General features: G+C 24.2%; 2 protein-coding genes and 1 non-coding gene across 4 annotated transcripts; all 3 read left to right on the top strand.

Moving 5' to 3' along the window:
• The first annotated feature begins 1,730 nt into the window (after nt 1–1,730).
• LOC107994755 (uncharacterized) lies at nt 1,731–9,483 on the top strand. The gene is made up of 9 exons (XM_062082515.1): nt 1,731–1,776; nt 2,275–2,594; nt 2,751–2,913; nt 3,063–3,278; nt 3,713–3,966; nt 4,465–4,737; nt 7,995–8,033; nt 8,470–8,508; nt 8,692–9,483. Exons 1-9 carry the CDS (start codon nt 1,731–1,733, stop codon nt 8,827–8,829), a joined length of 1,488 nt encoding a protein of 495 aa, XP_061938499.1. The 3' UTR covers nt 8,830–9,483.
• LOC114577154 (U1 spliceosomal RNA) lies at nt 7,256–7,419 on the top strand. Its single transcript, XR_003696977.1, has one exon. It is a non-coding gene; the product is annotated as a U1 spliceosomal RNA (small nuclear RNA).
• A 1,733-nt stretch (nt 9,484–11,216) lies between the features above and the next one.
• LOC107994999 (alpha-tocopherol transfer protein-like) lies at nt 11,217–20,493 on the top strand. Of its 2 annotated transcripts, none has more exons than XM_017052214.3 (5): nt 11,217–12,081; nt 16,018–16,156; nt 16,492–16,651; nt 17,333–17,802; nt 18,206–20,493. In XM_017052214.3, the coding sequence occupies exons 2-5, from the start codon at nt 16,018–16,020 to the stop codon at nt 18,355–18,357; spliced, it is 921 nt and encodes a 306-aa protein (XP_016907703.1). In that variant the 5' UTR covers nt 11,217–12,081; the 3' UTR covers nt 18,358–20,493. The 2 variants fall into 2 exon arrangements, with proteins under 2 accessions (XP_016907703.1, XP_061935552.1); XM_062079568.1 differs by lacking the exon at nt 11,217–12,081 and adding an exon at nt 13,458–13,600.
• Nucleotides 20,494–21,832: the final 1,339 nt, after the last annotated feature.

The following is a 21,832-nucleotide window of genomic DNA, read 5'->3' as shown; positions in this document are numbered from 1 at the left end:
ATAAATCAATTCATTTATTTTAATCTCCATATATCAAAATAATTAAAACATTAACATTCATAAAGATTTTTTATCTTTAATAATTCTAAGGTTGCAAATACATTTTAAAACTCTCTAAAGTTTTCAAAAATTAAGAATTTATTCTTCCATTTTGAACAATGTGCCCAGTTTCCTTGAAAGTTTTGCTATTTTCTATTTTTCAACTAAATTTATTAGTCAAAATTATTTGCATATTTTATTTACTTGAATTTTTCTATATTCCAGCAAAAAATCTTTTGTAGGATTAACAAAGAATTCAATGAAAAATGTTTCTCAAACACGTAAACTCGCATATTTTTTTTTTAACAATTGTCTATATAAAGACTTGTTTGTTTTAAATAATGGAAGGCTATGATTATACGTAATGTCCCTGTTTTCTTTACATAATCCTTCTTTTAAGTCAATATGATACGTTTCGAAAATAATCATATAGGTCACTTCAAATATCAGATAAATCAGACACATTTAAAATTTAATTCATTCATAGCCGCCTATTATAAAATTATATTTTATATTTGAATAATTTGAAAGAGAAAAGATTAATTCTTTGTTATATCTATTAATTATTTCCAAATAGATAATTAAAATTCATCCAATCGATATAATCCAATCTATATTTCTTTTATTATTTATCTATTTATTATTGTAAATTATAAAACTGTATAAAAAGTATCCTAAGAATATTTATCTAGGCTATCTTATAGATGTTCATACTTGCTTATTATTATCAAAGGTTACTTTAAACAACCTTGACATCATTGAAATGATCACAGTTAAAGAATAATGATACCCAAGTTATGATTTATTAAAATGTCTAAGAAAAATCTTGTATTTCTTCAACTAAAGAAACTAAAGAAACTGATATATCTATACAAGTTCTCAAATGAAAAATTATAATATATGTTGTTACTTGTTATTTTTCGTTATTCAAGAAACAAATTTTTTAATTTCATTAAAAGATATATATATATAAATAATTAACATAATGTAAATTATAATATGCAAGATAAATAAAGTTTTGTCAAAGAAGAAAAAGTTTCAGAGACATCAATGCCAGAAACAGAGTGAAGACGAATTTCAAATAAACAAGTTTGTATGAAAAATATGTATCTTTGTATTTAGAAATACATGTATTAATACCAATATTTATCTCATCTGTTTTTAAAAACTTTATATCCATTTTTCCATTGAATATTGATCATATGATATACTATATTAATTATCTCATGATAATAAATATTAATATTGCAAAAAAAAGGATTAATTATAATGGAGTAGTTTCAAGTATCTCAGAAAACAAATATTGTATCAAATATCAACACTCTTATGTTCATTTGGCAATCATCTTTTGTCGATTGTGCATCCATCATCCATAAACGTCTTCTTTCGAGAGAAGGTAACAGACGTATTTATCGTTCGCGGATTTTTAAGTAAAAAAGAAAAAAAGAAAAAAAGAAAATACAGTTTGTACGTTATATTTAAAACAAAAAGCTTTAAACAAAAAAAAAAAAATACATCAAAGATACAAGGCTGAATCTTTTAATAGTGAGATTTATGCCAAGTATGAAAAGATTTTTCAATTTTTGATATCATTGAATTGACATTTACTCTTTGATCGAATACGAATTTTTTATTTTAAGAAGCAAAAAATGTTTCAAGAACATTTTTTGACGGTTTTGTTTGGCGCAGTAATGTCGATAACGGTGCCTTCCACTGGATTTAGTCCTGAACGATCAGGTAATATTTTCAAAAAAAAAAGAAATGTTATTCTTTAAGGTCAATGGAGATATATGAAATAATATTTGTGGAATCTTTTTGGTAATCTTTTCAATTTTGAAATAAAAATGACTAGTGAAAATTGGAATATTTTCAATAAAGTTTAATTTATTTGTAAGATATTTTTATTTAATTTAATCTAAAAATCTATTTCTTTTTTTACATATAATTAATATTATAATACTAATTATTTTGAGGTACATAGAGAAGAAGATTTTAATTAGATCAAATTTTACTTGTGAATACTTTGAATAATTATTGAAGAAATCTTGTGACAAAATAATGTAAAAATTTACTGCATAATAAGATAGAAATTTAACAAGATATCCTGAATTTTTTCAGAATTTTTGAATACCCAAAACGAAAAATTCAAAGGTGAACAAAAATATAATCAAGAGTATTAATAAAAATCTATTTTCATATTTTTATACATTACATAGCAATTTATCCTTCTTCCAGTAAATATTCCAGCTACTTGGAACGTGGTGCCATCGTTAGAGACGGATCAAAAAATCACCGTGGACCACACTTCCAGCCCAAAAACGGAAGTGACCGGTATCGATAAAGGTCTGCAAATTTCAGACACGAAGGTATCGACGAAGACGATCGAGCAAACGAGCCCGGCAGACGCGGCACGCGAGAAAAGATTCGATTTTGTCATAGACAATGGGAAAAACATTAATATTGTCATGATCATTGCTGATCCTGGCCAGGATCAGGAGGAATTCTGGAAGAATTTCAAGGCTTCTCATCTCTTCTCTGTAGAAGGAATGCTTCAAGTATGATTTTCTAGTATCTTTGATTACCTTGATCAATTTTCATTTATTTCTAGAAAAGAAATTCTTAATAATTGCTTTATTATCATTTGAAAAAAAAACTTATTAATATAATTCTATTACTCATATACATATATATATATAAAATTTTTTTTTCAGAGTTGTAACAACAATCAAGTGGACAAGATTCAATCAAGATTCTCATTGGACGATGCATTGATTTCTGCAAACAGAGACAAGAAACACGATTGTGAGCACATGTTGCGTTCAAACATTGCATCATTATTGCTTTGGACTCGAGACGTTAAAGGAATGACCACAGGTTCGATTGATAAATTTTTATCAAAATATACTTATAGAGAATACAAGTTATAATATATAAATATTGATTATAAATTAAATTATTCTCTCAAATATCTACTCAACAATATAGAAAAATAATTTTGTATATTATAATCATTTATTTATTAGGAACATTGTCAAATGGGAATTTCACAATTCCGTCCTTATTTGGATTCGAAGAAACTGTAGGGCTTTCGAAAGAATTCGATGAAATTGAAGAGAATAACATGAAACCAGAGATTCACAAGCTCAAACCAGAAATTCGTGATTGGCACGTGATCGACGTAGCAAAACCAACCAATCGTGTTTCTTCATTTATGTCTACGCAAAGCAATCGAGAAGATGGTCTCATTTTCATTTTATTAATATATATTTCTATTCTTTAATAAGTAGTATATATTAAAAAATTCTTGCAATTCATAATGCTATTGCATGTTATCCATTAGTACTACGTTAACCTATTGCAGTTTTATTAAGATATCTTAGAAAAATATTCTACACATTTTTAAACAAAATTTAAGTTATTAATTCTTTGTTTTAAAAATAATATTTTTGAAATAATTAAGAAAGAATAATTAAGAAGAAATCACATAATTCTAAAGTTGCAACTAATTGCAATTTCCATTATCCGTTTTACAAATCTAATTAACCGTACCGAATATTTTTATTATTTTATTTTACTTTATTCCTGTAAATAATATTTCTTAATATTTTTCACGCTTACCATTTCTAAATTTTATAGCAAAGAGTTAAAATAAAATTTCATCTATCACGAACAGACGAAGCTGCATGGAATGTGTTTGACATGTTCTCGAAGATAAGGATGGTCCTGTTTCGCTCATTGTTGGAATCTCTTGGAAACGTTGGCGCCTCTGAGGAACCTATCCCGTCTCGCAGAGCGCATTTTCTTCGATCCAATTTGATGGACATGGTTGAAGAATTGAAATCGGTTGAAAACGAAAAAGGTTTCATATTGGTTGCCTCAGTGCCTGCCTCTGAAGTTAATTCTGCATTGGAAACTCTACAACGTGAAGTAAATAATTTCGTAAAAATTAATAATTCTTTCCACTCGTGCTATCTGATTAAATTCATTAACAAATACGAATGATATAAACGTATGCATCATAGGGATTTCTTATTTTATGATGATCGATGAGTACGATCGCATCATGGAGAGTTTCTATTTTATGGTAACGACGCATACGGTCGCGTCATGAAGAGTTCTTATTCTAGGGCAATTGGTCACGAACTTTTACAAGAGATGTGAAAGATGAAAATTTTTCACGTACCTGACTTTCCTTTTACGCATACGTACAATCATCGTGAACAATCATTTCTGATTTAGTTAAATTTTATTTATCGAAAATTAATATCCATCACTAAAGTGTCTTTGATTTTTAATATATTGAATGTGTCAATGAGCATATTTTCTTACTAATTAATAATAAATTGGATTATTATCTTATATTTTTATTTTAATGAGGTTATAATTCTATAATAATTAAAAGAGTTATAATTTTTACGATTTAAGGCACAGGATACTCTTGTTATTATAACTGGAGTCTGCACACATGATGGCAAGCCCGTGCCATATTTTGCCAGAGGTCCATCCGCCAAAATAATTCGTGAAGCGACGAAAATTTGGGATATTCCCAATGCAATCAGAAGTGTTATCGCAAATGGTTGTCAGGATTGCAAAAATCGTCGACACGATGTTTCTCCGCCTCCAGTTGCTCAGTTGAAGATCGTCCCGCATAATTTGGCCAATTTTAAGAGATCTTTGCGAGATACTGTTAAAAAATCGGTAAGTAAATTTTGTGAAATAAATAAAAGATATATACAATATACATTTTTTTCTTTACATAACATATATGACTGATTATTATACATAATATATGGTTAACTACTATATATAAAATGATTATTTTAACGACCAATTTTTTCTTTAAGAGAATTTACATAAAAAGATTTTATAAGAATAATTTTAATAATAAATAGTTTATTAATAAATGGTATTGAGAACTGTCTATCATAAATGAACGATAAAATGATAAATATTAAATGAAGAATAGAGACCGAAGTGAAGTGTTCGGTGAAAGTTAGAATCGAATTCAATGGTATGACGACAGTTTAAAACTGTCCAAGAATACTTGATACAAACCACCTGCGAGTATAAATAGCGTTTCTCGATAGTGACCTAGACATTGAACCTGAAAAAATAATATAGTGATAATCATCGTGATAGTTCCAGCAAAAATGTATGTTGACTCGCCTTTTTAGATATACGAAATAAATATCCACTCGATATTTACAAATAATACTTATGAAAAAAAAAACAAAATTTTTATAATTTTCTAATATTAATATATTTTTAAAATAAATACAATTTTATTTTATTAAGATTTAAGATTTAATTAAGATTATTTAAGATTTAATTAATTACATTTCATTATTAACACGTTTATGTAATTTCTTTTTTTATTTAAAATATAAATTAGGTTATTTCTTGAATATATATTATAATATCATTCTTTTTCTATTTTTTATTAAAAAAAAAAAGAAAAGAAAAATAAATTTTTTTTCTTTTCAACTTAGGAATATAATCTAACCTAAAATCAATATATCATATTAATCAATTAAAAACTGAATTTTGAAATATTATTATTTCACTTATGAAGATATTTATATAATTAAAATTCATGATTTTGACGTAATAAAATCGAGACAACATGAAATTAATCATGACCTTATTGGGTATAAGATGAATCAAGTAATCTTTCTAACATACATTCTGCACATATGCATAAATCGATATGTAACAGTATGTAGAGCTAGTTCGAATTCGTGAATGACGTCCAATTACGATCTTTGATCATACTTCAATATGATACTATATTTTACAAAGATATTATTCTCTATTAATAAAACATGAAAATTATATTTACCAAATTAAACACAGATACAAATATAAAAATATATTTATATTTTAATTAATAATATTATAAAAAATATTCTTAGCATCTTTTGCAATTTAATGAATATTTTATTAGAAAATTTAGATTTATTTAGAATCAGAATTATTATTTCACAAAAAATAAAGTATATTTATATAAAAATAATAAAAATTATATCAACGTTTTGAATTACTAATTCTGTTTTTTTTTATTTTATTTTATTCTTAGATGAATATCGAATAGAATTCGATTCGAAAAAATTAAGAATCGGGAAAACGATACGAAAGAAAGGCTGATATTTGAAACTGTTTCAATAGAGAACATAAAAGTATGTCTCAAGAACGAGAATATATATGTAATATATTATGATTGAATATAATCAACATATAATGAAACAATAATTTAAGCATTGGATAAATGAAACGAATTTTGAAATTATGATTAAAAATGAACTATTTATTCAAATACAATTAAACTTAGAAGAATATATTTACTTAATTTTTATCAAATTTTTATAATTAATTAATATATTTATTCATAATAAAAGTTAATTAATTCATTTATTCATAGCATTGTATTGTGCAATATGGAATATATTTCTTTTCATTTTTCTTGCATTTAATATGATAATAGGAAATTTGTATGAATTGAATGAGTATAATATGGAAAATTATTTTTATCATATTTTTTCTTAAAATTATAAATAATTTTTTTTAATGTTACTTTTATTGAAATAGAGAATAAAATAAGAGATAATATTCTTTTATTTAACTTATTAACTGGGTCATTTTTGTACTAAAGAGAATCTCCTTTTGGCACAGAATTGAGAATTAATAAAGGTGATCCAATTTTAGTTAAATTGGTTTCAGATTTTGCGAATAGAAATATAATATATGTACATATAATATAAAGCTCTTTCCAGACATTTTCAATTTTTAATAGAATTTCAATATTTCATATGAATCATAAATTTTCATTGCATTTATAAATTACCAATGTATTATTGATTATAACAATATAATATATAAAATTAAATCAAATTGCAATTTTAAAATTTTACAACATACAGTATAACAATATTAACACATATATTATATAATTTTAATTTTGTAAAGTAAATTAACAATGTAAATTAAAAATTATTTTATATTTATTAATTGTCTTATTAATATATTTATAAACATAAGACGAATTTAATAGAACAAATTAATATTATGTGCTTTTAGAATTGTATTAAAAAGAGTTTTTTTTATAGAAATTCATTTAGTTCTGAAACTGGCCGCTATGGTGCGTTTTCAATGAACTTGATTCTCGTTTTTAAAAGTATCCTGCAGCTATAGCAAATATTATGGAACACAGAAGGGAAGCATACTTACCTGGCGTGGAGGATACCGTGATCAAAAAGGCGGTTCCTCCAGGGTGAGGCTCCTCCATTGCACTACGGTTGAACTGACCCCTGCGAATACCCCTAACGTGGGTATCTCGGACGTATAATTTTTGATAGTCGGGAACAGCGTTCGCGCTATCCCGGTCAATTTAATGAGAAAAAAAAATATATGTATATATATTTTTATTAGATTTTTAAAATTTCAATTTGAGATTTTATTACATCTCAAAATTTGAATTCGAATTTTGATACTTTGTGAACTCGAAAAAATCAAAATTCAAATAAAAGACTATGAGATTTTGAAATTCTTGAAACTTTTAGAAAAAAACTCAAATTCGAGATTTTATGAAATTTCAAAACTAGAAATTCAAATTCGAAATTCTTGGAATTTAAAAATTTCAGATTTTATAAAATCTTAAAAATTTTTGAAACTTTAAAAAATTCGAATTCAAGATTTTGTGAAATCATGAATTCTCGAATTTGAGAAGTAGTAAATATTTAAATGTATAGTACAAACGATAAATTAATAAACGATTAACATTCTTCTTAGTTAATACTTAGTTAACTAACAACTTAGTTAAATAAATTGCAAAATATCTTCATATAAAATTTAATCATCATATAAAATTATAATAATTATATATTCAAAAAATTGCAATCATATATTGCAACATTTGATTATTAATGAATTTGTAATAATATGTATATATTCTAATGCAGGATGACGACAAAAAATTGATTGACGCTCCAGTTAATAAGGTGAGATATAATTTTACTTTATAAACAATTATTTGTCGAATATGTACGTATTGTTAATAAGTTACGAAAGGAAAAAAAAAATAAATACTTTCACTGCTGTGTCAGACACGATGATTCACGTTCTCAACTTATGTTAATTTTCTTTTATTATCATTCGTGATATAAGAGAAAATTACATAATTTTTTCTTTTTTTTTTTTTATGAAATAAAAAGTATAACTTTTATTTTGAAACAAAAATAATTTCACCATAATTCAAAACTAATTTTGAAAGAGATTGCAAATTACGTAAATACTAATGTCAGAATTGAAATTTTAATTAATTGGAATTAACTAATTAAAAGTATTATGTTCTTTAATTAAAAATATTGTTATATCTTTATAATATTTTTCATAATAATTATTCGATATAATTAATGTTGTCTTTTTTTCTTGCAGAATGAAATTATTAAAACCGTTGCTGATTTAAATACGAAGGTATTTATGATTCAACATTTTATTTTATAATAATTTGTTGCAATTGATTTATTAAGTACATATTTATTGAAATACGTTATTGCATATGATTTAAAATATTCAAAATTAAAATTAAATTTTAACAAACTATATTTTAAAAAAAAAATATTAATTACAAAAATATTTGTAAATATTTAATTATAGGAAGAAACAAAGAACGAAGATACAGATTTATTACCGAAATTGGACGCAAATTCAGCAAACTTCAAAATGGCGGACAAATTTACCACAATTTTAGGTATAATACTCTCGATGGTTGGCGCATTTACACTCACCTCTTAAAGAATATGTCGATTTAATTAATCGATTGATCTTCGACTTCTTTTTTTTTATAGAAGCTACTTGAAATTTTTTTGAGTAAAAAGTATAATATTGAGTAAAGTAATATTGAGTAAAAAGTATAATATTGAGTAAAGTATAATAATATTGAAGTTATAATTTTGATTTCTTTGTGTGAAAATATAAATGATTGATTTTGAAGATAAAAGTGATCAAAAATGTGCGAAATTGATTACTGAATCTGTTACTTCAGAAATTTCTTACGATTTTTCTTTGTATCATTTGAAACTAATATTTGAAAATAATATTCCTTTTTTTTAAACACTTTTGTCGAAGAACTTTCGTTAATGATAAATTTCACGCTTAACTCTTTTATGAATTTGAAGAGTATAAAGAGTATAAAGAGATTGATTTTTAAAAATTCTAAATATAAACTTTTCCGTTTTTGTTATACTTTATTTTCTTCGAGGAAGTCAATCTTTTCTTCAAATTTCAATGTAAAATGAACGTATATAAGTACATAAAATAACGTGAAGATATAAATATAATATGATGGATTTAAAAAATTCTATTTTCTATGTGATTATATAGATTTTTGTAATGTATCTGTCGAAATTATGATTTCTGTATATAAATAAAAATATACTCTGCATGATAGTTTTTGATTTCATGTATCATTTCAATAGAATTGATGAATTCAATTTTTTGAGCGATTCAATTGATATTTAATTATGAATCTAAATTATGTGTAAAAAAATGTAAAAACAAAAAAAAATAAAATATAAATAAATTTTATAATCATATAATAATTAACATATAGTTAACACAATTATATAACTGTATAATATTGAAATATACAACGGAATTGTTTTACAATTTGTAGATTGCAACAATTTTCAATTAACCTACTAACGCACATAAATTTACAATCCATGCCAGTAAATAGGTCGTATGTAATAACAAAACTTAGATTTCGAAAGGAAAAAGGATTTTGATGATTATCAGGTTATAAAAAATAGCTACGTTACTTCCTTCTTTTCTATTACATAATTCTTTCAGAAGTTTCTAAAATTCGTGCATTGCTTTTCATTGCTTTCCATTATTTTTCTAATTATTGAACTGATCTATTTTTATTTTTCATTTTTGTTACTTTTTCTTTTTTCACAAATTTTATAAAATTTGTACTAATTTTTGATATCTTTTTTTATTTTATTTTATGTTTTATTATTATAATAATTGTAAAAAATAAATAATATTTTAATGTGTACTGCAATTATGCATTATTAATTTTTTAAAACAAGAATCTTCTATGCTAATAAGATGCAAAGTTATATAAGTCATTATAGATGCTAATTTTCATTTTAATTAAACTAAAAACTAATAATTGTTTGTATAAGTACATTGTTTGTTTGATGTCAATAATGATGTAATAAAATCAATTGGCATAATGATCTTTAACATTTAAACGATATACTTATTTTTATATTTATATAAAATTATATTTCTATAAATGCATGGATATTATATTGTTTAAAATTTTTATACTTTTAAAAGAAAATTTACTAGCTTAATGTAATTATCATCATTTTCTCGTGTGCTTATATTTTCATAAATATTTCTAGATATATTAGCCTAGTAAATTGAAATTTAGGGATTATTAGATTTCTTATTGATTTTGTAGTTTTTGCACAATCGTAAATTAAATTCAAATTTAAATCTATCTAATTTAATTGAGAAGAAGAATTGAGAATCTAATCGAGACTATCGAAAAAATTAAATAAAAATGTTAATACATATACAATATAAAAAACAGAAAAAGAGCCTGTCAGACAACATAACTATATTTAGAAAAATTTTATATGATGACTATATCTAGTTGATTGCTTAAATTTCAACGTATAATTCTGAAGAAATTATTGCATTATTTTATGGATTAAGTTTTTTTTTAAAAACAAAATGAAAAATTCTCTAAGTGTTGAAATATTAAGTGAACATAATCTATGCGATTAAATATATAAAATCAAAACAGGAGACTATTTTTAAATTTTGATAACCTATAATCCTATTATTAATTCTTATAGAATAATATTATTATAGTAAAATTTTACAAATCATTAATTATCAATATTGATAAATTTTCTTACATTTATTAAGTTTTTGATTATTTTATTTAAAAAAAAAATTTTAACATATACTAACCTATATTAACCTATACTAATCTAACTAACTTGTTAATATATATCTATAACTTGTTAATCAAAACAAAGTTATTTCATATGCATAATAAAATTAAATTATTAATTATTAATATTTATTAATATTTTTTATAATAATTTATTAATCTTTAGAATTAATAAAGTTAATAAATCATTAAAGATCTACGTTATCAGCAAGTCTATTCAACTGAACTATTTACCATTTAAGATAAGATTCAAATTAACAAAAATTTTTATTTTTGTTAATTTTTATCTTTTTTCCAGAAGAATCAAAAATATTATTAATTTTAGTTAGAATATTTAATGAAACATTTAAATGGAATAATATTCCATTTGATAAATTCAATACAGAATTCCAAAACATTCGATAACCGATTAATTCGATTTTACTAAAATTAATTACAAAAAAATCTATATTGATTTAACTAATTTAGACCTAACGATAAAAACACAATGATTATAATGTCAATTTCATTAATGAAATCATCAAATTGAGAGCCTCATGATAGAAATTCGATAATCATTCTATCTTCATCGTTAGTTCTCTTAATTAATCGCATTATAATAATAAACTAACAATGGAAACGTGTATCTTTTACATATTGAATCTAAATATTAGAGGCATTCTTACCATTAGTCATTTTTACTTATTCTTTTGTACATTAAATTTGAAAAATTGACGACAAACTATTTTCACCATTAAAAAATCATCGTAAAATTTTAAAATCTTTTTTCTCCTATTTTTACACTAGTGTCCACTAGGACCGATTGTGTCCAGAATGTTTGTGTTTCATCGTTCAATGCGACTCGCGGAGAGAAAATCGAGAGTGGGGCATCACACGATATAAAGAAGAACCGGTCCAAGAGGTAATCGTTCCCACTCTATCGGCTGTTCTCCATCTCTTCGGTTCTCTACACAGAGTGTCTTGCATTTCTCTCTTCGTGACCGGCCGTGGTTGGTTATCGTAGTCGATACTTTTGTTCCCGATTATTCGTACCATTGTCTTTTGGATTGAACGTTTCGTCGCTGCTGGCCAAGGTAAGGCAACGAATCTGCAATTTTTTATGAACATTATATTTCGATGACAAAATTTCATGTGTTATTATTATTTTTAATTTTATTGATTCAGTGCACGTGAAACTTCGTACACTCTGAGTTTGAATTGGATAAAATTTTATTTATTTTTTTTTTTTTTAAGTTTTTTCAGATAGAAAATGTTTTGAAAAAATGAAAAGAAAAGATTTTATTATGAAAAATTTAAATGCGAAAGAATATAAGAAAATATGAAGCATCTATAAAGAGTGAAAGAGGTTAAAATAGGTTTCTAATTCAAGTTCCATTTCTTTAGTTGAACTCGTAAAATTTTTAATTTCGCGATTTACATGTCAGATTTTAATATCTTTATGACTTATTGTTTGTGAATAATTTAAATTTTTCTTCGATGAAAATTTAATAAATCGAGTTTGAAACTGAATTGCGAATGAAATCAATCGACTTTTAAATTTTAAATGACAACGATTTATTATTGGAATTATTTGTTTGATGTTAGTCTTGAAATTTTATTCTATTGATATAAAAGATGAAGAAATTTCTATTTAAAATTCATTGTGAAATAAGAAAAAGTATGAACTACGTTGAACGATAAAGATGATGTTGATCTTTCATCGTGAATAGTAACATTTTTGACGAGTCGTCATTTTTTAAATTGTTACATTTCTTACAATGAATTCGAACTCACAAAGAATTTAATGAAACGATAGCTTTTTGTATTATAAATTTATTTTACGCAAATAATATATTAAAAACATAGTGCACAAAATCATATAACTATAGATTCTTAGATAATTGTTAGGTTATTAAAACATATCGTGAACGACAAGAAATGGATAATCGACTAGCAGAGAAGAAACAAACAGTGATATTGAATCGGGATTCGTATTTTTTGATCATATTTTTTTTGGAATGCAAATTTTACGTAATTTTACTATAAACGATATTTTACTTATTAAAAAAGAATAAACTAATAAATTAATAATTAATTTAAAATAATAATAGTCAACTTAATAATCTTCTAAATCCAACAATAAAACATTAAAGCTTTCACTTCTTTCGAACAAATTTCTAAATCTCGTTAAATTTCACAAATTGCACAATTTCAGTTTCTTGAGAAATGTTCATGTACAATAATAAATATATTTCTAAATTTTCGCAAAATAAGGATCAGGTGAAAGAAAGTGAAAGATCGATTCACATACATCATATATATCACGTACATATATATATATATGTATGTTCCTTTCTATCGAGTTGCCCAATATCAGATTTTACCAAGGCTGGTATTTTGTAATTTGATAGTTTTTACGGTGCACGAAGAAACACACTTTTGCTTCTCCAAACAAGAAACGAAAGTGAACTTTGTTCAATCATGTTCGTAGTTGGGAATAGTTTGTCGATTTTTCCACTTGTTCCACAGGAAATACGCGATATTTCAGAAATTGGTTTAGAAATACGTTCTATGACGTGCGAGGAATTTATAAAGTGACTTTATTTAAGAAACGTGAGTTGAGAAATATATGAATATGTTGTGAATCGATAAATGTGGAACGATGTTGAAGGTATAAAGTGAAACATGTGAGAGAATATTGAATTGACAGGAGAAGAAATAATTTTGTGAAATCTTTGGTATTATTTATTAGATAGATATTAAATTGTAATTAGATTATATCGTAGATTGGTAATATTACAAGATTAAAAGAAGATTAGAAGAAATAATTTTTTGAAATTGCTTAATTGTAATTATTTTGAATAATAATTGGATTTTACGATAATTATGAAATATTATAAATCAGAAGAAGAATAATTTTCAAGAAATAATTTGTTGTGATAGATATTAAACTGTAATTATTTTTAATAGAATATATGCATGTATACATTTTTATATAAATTGACATCAAGAGAAAAAAATATTCTTTTGGAATGAATCGTAGAAAATAAAATTCATCAGCTATATTTGTCATAGATATGAATGTTATGAAAGAGAACTGTAACAAATTTTTGTTATGATAAATATTCTACATTTCTTAATTTTATGATACAAATGAATGAATATAGGATAAGAATTTTTACTTATTATTCATTGTCAAAGAAACAAAAAAGGAAAAATATTAAATTAGAATCCTAAATTCTTTATTTTTATCTTATAACAAGTTATCTATGATAATCCTAAGATATTTTTAATTCTTCCTAATTTTAAAAGTTTCATTGAATATCTGATATTTTAATATGAATAAGTAAACTTGGAATTTTCACCTGTATTCTTCAATTTTTTATTCTTAAGTAAAAATAATTTTTCAATAGCAAATAATTGCAATATATTATGTACCATATTATGAACGAGAATTAATTTTTTTTTTAAATCAATCGAAGAAAAGAAGAAAAAAGAAGAAAGATATAAAAAGAAAACAAGAAAAAGAAGAAAGAAAACAAAAAAAAGAAAAAACAGAAGAAATAAACAAAAAGAAAAAACAGCGAAAGTCGATAAGATAACTTTTTTCCAAGAAAAAAAACATGGATTCCTCTCGGTCAAGCGTAACAAGTTAGAGAAAGTCTAATGTTAGGCAAGCTGCTTCTGGTCAGCATTAATTTCTCGTATAAGAACGATGTGTATCTCAACTATTTGCGTAACCTGTTACAGTGCACATTGATCGTTGCACGTGCAAACATTGCATCAACTAATATGCTTATTATCCAAAACAAGAAGTTATTTTCTTCTTGTTTCGATTGTTCCTTATCAAGTTATTTGCATTAACTACAATGTGTTTACTTTTAAAATCGATAATATGAAATTTATACAAATTAAATTCTATTACAAATTCTTGTGAAATTTCTTGTACGATCTCTATAATAGTTATATCCATTTCTGTTTAGGGGAAATAATTTGATTTAATTCGATTCTCATCTTTTTTTGTGCAAAAATAAATTTTTGTCTATTATAAAAAATAAATGTTTACGATGGATGTGTATTAAACTGTAAATTTTTTATCAGATTATTTTTTGTTCATTGAAAAAAACGATAAAGGAAATAACGTATTTTTCAATAAATTGCGCAAGTGGTTGTTTCGCATGCAATATTACATTAGACGTCATAATTAACATGCTTAAAATTACACGACATTCCATCTAGTTATCTATTACAAATTAACTTCCTTTCCAACGATAAGTATACGAAAAATATTGATTATTTACTAATGCAATTTTTCTTCGATTATCGTTTATGCATGATAATTTAATATACAATACATAAAATAATATTAATACGAATTATATATATATTTTTAATATGTATTTTAATAATAATATATTACAAGTATTATTAGATATAATAGTAATTCAAAGTTATTCTTTCATGTTGATCACAATAATTACACATTTTTTATCATTTTTATTTTTTGAAATTTCCTTTCATAATTTTTCTAATTTTTATTAATATAATGTAAAAGTTGTATTAAAGTAAAAAAGAAAATTATGAAACTTTATGAAAATAATAAAAACAGAAAAAATAGAAAAAAAGAACGAAAAGAAGAAACGAAGAAAAAAAATGAATAATATCAAAAATCAAAAGTGAAATTATAACTAAATTAGCTGACTACAACAAAATTGTTTAAAAGCTTGACAAAAAAATTTTCAGAAGGCTATGTTTACCAATAACACGTTTTTAGATATGGTAATATTTAAGTAGTTGAAAGTGGCTCGTGACATGATAACATTAAAGAAAATTACTCAATTGTCGGTTAAAAAAGATTGGAAGATATAGAAGAAAATTGTTAAATTCATTTCGTAATAATCATTTCTATATAAAAACAATATTAACTTGTTCAATTATCCGAAAATTGTGTCATGTTTTTGTTCGATTAATGGAGATTCAAGTATATTTCAAAGTAAGTTTATTCTCCTTTAAACATAACCGGTTTCCAGATGTTGCTGATCCAACCGTCGGAAGAGATGTCGAAGCAGATTCGCATGGAGTTGAATGAAAATGTGGCGACACGCGATAAGGATGTGGAAGTCATCAAGGAATGGCTATCTAAGCAACCACATTTACCCCAGTTCGATGGTAATTACATTTCCATCGATAACTTCTCGTTATCTGTTACAAGTTTTGAGATCTTTGATCATTTTGATATGCAATACGAATAGAATAAAAAGAAAATTATAATTAAAAAAGAAATGTTTAGTAAAAATTAAAAGAAATTAATATTAAGAATTAATGAAAAAGAAGGAATAATTGATGCTTGAAAGAAAATTAAATTGTTTTATATTTGTTAATTGTATTTTTGAAATAGATACATAATTATTGAAAAAAAATTAAATTAAATGTTAATGTTAAAGAAAAATCTTGTTTATGATATTTAAATATTTTATTCAAAAGCTATCTTTTTTCTGTTTTAGATGATTACAGACTACTGACGTTTCTTCGAGGTTGTAAATTCTCCTTGGAAAAATGTAAGAAAAAACTGGACATGTATTTCACGATGAGAACCGCAATCCCAGAGTTCTTTACTAATCGAGATGTCACATTACCAGAACTGAAAGAAATCACTAAAATTATGTAAGCCTTATATATATATATATTATTAATGATCTTTTTCATGATTATATGATATTAATAATTTAATAATTAATTCGCAAAATAATTATAATCTAAGTGCACTTTTCTTTTGCTTTTTTTTTCTTTTTCTTCATTTTATACATATTTAATTGTTAATTATTTTATACATTTTTTATCTTTTTTTATTCATTTAATCATTTATTTATTATATTAATTTAGAATTATATTAATTTTCTGAAATCTTTTATGAAGTCAATTATTTTCAAATTTCCACGAATCATGCACTAAAATACATAAAACACGAATCATGAACTAAAATAGGAAGCTTTCCGAGAGAATATTTACATAACATAACAAGAAAAGTTCTAATTCGTTTTAATAAACCTCAACTATTTAGTATTAACTTCTATTTCAGAAAGAAGGAATTACTCAGAAGAGAAAAACGGTTTTAATCTTTAAGTTTTGAATATATGTGTTCTTGAAAAAATGAAAAAATTAATAACTTTAGTTATTTCTTTTTTTCTTCTCAAATTTTTGAACAAAATTTTTAATTATTTTCATTCTTTTTCTACATTTTTCTATCTCCTCGTTTCTTCCACCAATTTTTTTCTTATCCTCACAATTTTTTTTTCTTCATTATGTACATAACCACAATAACACGATTCTTTTTTTTTTTTTCAGTCAGATTCCTCCATTGCCAGGCTTAACAAAGAATGGACGACGAGTAATTGTAATGCGTGGTATCAACAAGGATCTTCCAACCCCAAACGTGGCAGAATTAATGAAACTGGTTCTAATGATTGGCGATGTACGTTTAAAGGAAGAATTAATGGGAGTCGCAGGAGATGTGTATATTTTAGATGCTAGTGTTGCAACGCCATCTCACTTCGCCAAATTCACACCAGCTCTCGTGAAGAAATTTCTAGTATGCGTGCAAGAGGCATATCCAGTAAAATTGAAAGAGGTGCATGTGGTGAACATTAGTCCTCTGGTCGATACTATCGTCAATTTCGTGAAACCATTCATTAAAGAAAAAATTCGCAACAGAATCTTCATGCATAGTGATTTGAATACTTTATACGAATATATCCCTAGGGAAATATTGCCAGCCGAATATGGCGGCGATGCTGGACCTCTACAGAATATACATGGTATGTTAAAAAAATTGTTATATTTATTGATAATTTTTTTACTATCTAGAATGTTTCTTTTTTATTGTGAAATTACCAATTATAAATTAGATATAAAAGAAATTATAAATATAGGAGAATCTAGTTTTTTTTATAAATTAAATGAAAACTTGAAAAATATAGAAAATTTAAAATTCTTATCAATAAAATTTCTATATTATCAATTACAATTATTAATTATCTATCACTTTTGCAAAAGTGCTGGTAAATGCTGATAAATTAAAATATAAATATAAATTGAAGTTCAAATTTCTTATACTGTATTTTTATCAAAATCTCATTTGTATTTTATTAAAAATTTAACATTACTCTAGTTTAGTTACTTTCCTTTCCAATATTTGATTAATTAAAATTTTTTTTACAGAAACCTGGATAAAGAAATTAGAAGAATATGGTCCTTGGTTCGTAGAGCAGGAATCAATAAAAACGAATGAAGCACTTCGACCAGGAAAGCCAAAGACTCACGACGACTTATTCGGATTGGACGGATCGTTCCGACAGTTGGTGATCGATTAAACCTAGAAATCTGTCAATGATGACAACTTGATTAACTTTTCTCGGTGCTAATTCGAAGAAAATTTGCTGGAAGGAATAAGAGAGATGAAACATCCGCATCGCAATTTTTTTTTCCGACATATAATTTGAATATATTAACATAACCTTTTTATATTTTTTTTAAATCGAAATTAATTTTATAAATATTTTATACATTTTTAAAAATTTATTTTAATTCCGTGGAAAAAATCTAAATTCTTAAGATAAAATAACTGCCAAAATTTCATAGAGTCAGTATTAGATAATATCTAATTCAATCATTAAATTAACTTGAATATTTTTAATATTACTTAAAGTATAATTCCAAACTTTTTATTGGAAATGCATATTTATACACGTTTTATATTTTTATAAGAATCTCTATTTATCTTTTATATGCTTGTTTGTTTTATATATTTCTTGATAGATTCTTAACTGTGTATTTTGTAGAATTTTGCGTAGAATAGTTATTTTTCATTCAATTATTTTTTTATTCATTATATTATATATAATTGATTAAAAACGTTAAGAGATATAAATATGCAGAATCATTTCGAATCTACTATAACCTAATCTATCTGATCCATTTAAATTTTTTCGTTTCAAAGTTCGAGTTTTCTGGATTCGTGACGATTTCATTCGAATTTTATCGGATCAATTTGAAATTAATAATATTTTATACTTTTAATTGTGAATACTTACAATAAATGCGATTTTTTGCGATTAAATAGATGATATTTACTTGGATAAATTCTTGGTTATGAATAAATTTGTATAGTTGATAAATTGATCGTACACGAAAGAACATAATCTTAAGAATTTTAAAATAATTTTGATTGTAATTTTAATATACATGTTATTTTCTTTTAAAATTCTGCATGTTATTTTTTAAGTTTTTTATTAAAACATTTATTATTTTATTAGATATTCAATAATCCTGAATTATAATAAATTGTTATATAATATATTAATTATAATGATATAATGTATTATATGTAACTTAATTATTTATAAGAGATATTATTTCCTGGAAATAATTAGAATACTTTTCTTTCGAGATACTCTTTTCTTCTTTAAGAAATCACTTTTATCGTTAAAATGATATAAGAGTTAAAATAGTCATAGATTTTCGTTTCGAGCGCAAAACAATCCAGTTCTACACGATTATCCTTACACAACTAATTCTTATATTTGTAATTACTGCCTCGAAAGTAGGTTAGAACACGTAAGTACATAGAACGAAATAAACACTTTCAATTTTTGAAAGTACAATTTCTTTTTATCTCCACACCACGTTGGAAATAGGCTCGGTTTATGTGCAATGTACGATACGTTTATACATGTAAAAAATAATTAACACAGAGAAGATATCTCTCATAATTATTGTGTAATCTGTAATGTTACAACGTTTACAAGAAAACATTTACATATGCATACTTATACATAAAATGATATTATTTTTGTATAAGATACAATATAGCGTTGTATATTTAATATAAGAAACAATATATTATAGAATACTTTATAATAAGTACTTATAAAGAAATTTATTTTCTTTTTTTTTAAATTTATAAAAGCAAATAGTAATAATGATAAAATTGTAAAAAAATATTCTTTTTTCAGAATTTATAATATATACTTAAAATAATAATATATATATTTATGTAGATTTTTTTGAAATATTTTTAATTATTTAGCTTTAATAGAAAATTTTAATAAAATTTAATAGAAAATTTGCACATTTATGAAAAAAATATGTAAATATAAAATAAAATAATATAATTATAGAAGAAAATAATAATTGTACGAAATATAATAATTTTATTGCGTTTCCTTAATGATATTTCTGGAAAAAGTCGATTTTTTTGCGAAAATAATTTAACGAAGTATATTGCGTTCTTTTAATTGCTTCATTTAAATGATGGAATAAAATCGTGTTTGCGATTTATTGGAGCAAATGTAATTGATTATAACCGGTCGTACGTGGAAAAATATTTATATAGAATCCGCGATGCATACCGTACGTGATAACGATAAAAATTCTGATCGCCTCAAATGTATATGTATTTTCTTTTTCTTTTTTTTTAAATATGAAATATATTTTATAAACTTTAAAAATTCGCTATTTATTTATTTTATTTTTTTATTTTTTCAATCCTTTTTTATTTGTTATTTTAATTTTTATTGAAAGAAACTTTAAACGATTAAATCAAAATATTATTGTACAATAAAATAAAGATACTAATAAGTGATATATTTTTTCAAAATTTTTAGAAATCTACGTAACATGGATGAAATCTAAAAAGCACAAAATAAATCCAAGTGAAAATCAGGAAAAGTAACATCGGAAATTTTAAAGTTAAAAACTTGCTAAATTTAAATAATTAAATAAACATGAACAATGGTTGAAAAGACAAATTTTCAAAATGAAAATTGACAAAATAATTTAACAAGTGCAACAACTTGTTACTCCTCGTCGTCCAAGCGGAGATTTTAATTAATTTTGCCCGCTTCTTGACAAGAAAAAAAAGAGGAGAAAAATTCACTAAAAATGGAGGATACGTGACGAGTGAAAGTGACCGACTAAATCCAAAACGACGTCTTTGAATCGCATGGGTTTCCGTTCGCGTTTACAAGTTTTTCTGGTGTAATTAAGGTATTCCAGTAATTAAATGCAATGATCTAACAATTCATTTTCAGAATTGTGAGATTTTTAATTTTATAAAAAATTGTAGAATTAAAAATTTTTAAAAATTAGATAAGAAAGAAATTTTTTCCAATGATATTATTTAATCATAATTCGAATTATCGTAATTGTAAATTTTATCTAGTTGTTATTTTTAAATCCGGAATGAACTTTAATCCATTCAATTATTCGTATGCAATAAAATATAAAATTATGATGTTACGATGTTGCGATTCTCATAATTCTATTTCCATTTCTTCAATGCTCGTACGATATCCAGTTTGTATATAATTTTACTATTTTGCGTCACCCGTTTGTTATTTCTACGAGATCAGCGTCATATATACGTTTCTTACATTAAATTTATTTCTTTGAAACTATTACTTCGATCTTTCCTTATTAATTTATTTCCTTATTTAATTTGAACAATACCTTCATACGCCTAATTTTTCAACATTAATTTTCCTTCATTTCTTCATAATCATAGTTCATATTCCCCAAATTCAATTTTTCATTATATTCATCATATTCTTCCTTTCGCACGAAACTCACCTACTTCGATTTCATTTCCATTTTATTTCGAATCAAACGAAGAATACGTCACTCTTTTTTTCTTTTTTTAATTATTACACGTTAAAATTTCAAATTTACTTATTTATGATACATCGATCCTAAGAGTAAAGTAATTTCTTCAATTTTTTATCTCCATCCATTTTCGATCCGAAATTTCATTCATCTCCTACCGCATATATTTTTTCGATCGTTCCACAC

This window comes from Apis cerana, linkage group LG1 (genome assembly GCF_029169275.1).
Source record: "Apis cerana isolate GH-2021 linkage group LG1, AcerK_1.0, whole genome shotgun sequence".
NCBI classification, from domain to species: domain Eukaryota; kingdom Metazoa; phylum Arthropoda; class Insecta; order Hymenoptera; family Apidae; genus Apis; species Apis cerana.
Note: the sequence above shows the minus strand (reverse complement) of the source record. Positions and strands in the feature narration are given on the sequence as shown.

Coding starts and splice junctions, on each gene's coding strand:
- LOC107994755 (XM_062082515.1), top strand. CDS start 1,731: ATGTCGATAACGGTGCCTTCCACTGGATTTAGTCCTGAACGATCAG. Junction 8,034..8,469: donor TTGACGCTCCAGTTAATAAG/GTGAGATATAAT, acceptor TTTTTCTTGCAG/AATGAAATTATTAAAACCGT. Junction 8,509..8,691: donor TTGCTGATTTAAATACGAAG/GTATTTATGATT, acceptor ATTTAATTATAG/GAAGAAACAAAGAACGAAGA.
- LOC107994999 (XM_017052214.3), top strand. CDS start 16,018: ATGTTGCTGATCCAACCGTCGGAAGAGATGTCGAAGCAGATTCGCATG. Junction 16,157..16,491: donor ACATTTACCCCAGTTCGATG/GTAATTACATTT, acceptor TTTCTGTTTTAG/ATGATTACAGACTACTGACG. Junction 16,652..17,332: donor AAAGAAATCACTAAAATTAT/GTAAGCCTTATA, acceptor TTTTTTTTTCAG/TCAGATTCCTCCATTGCCAG.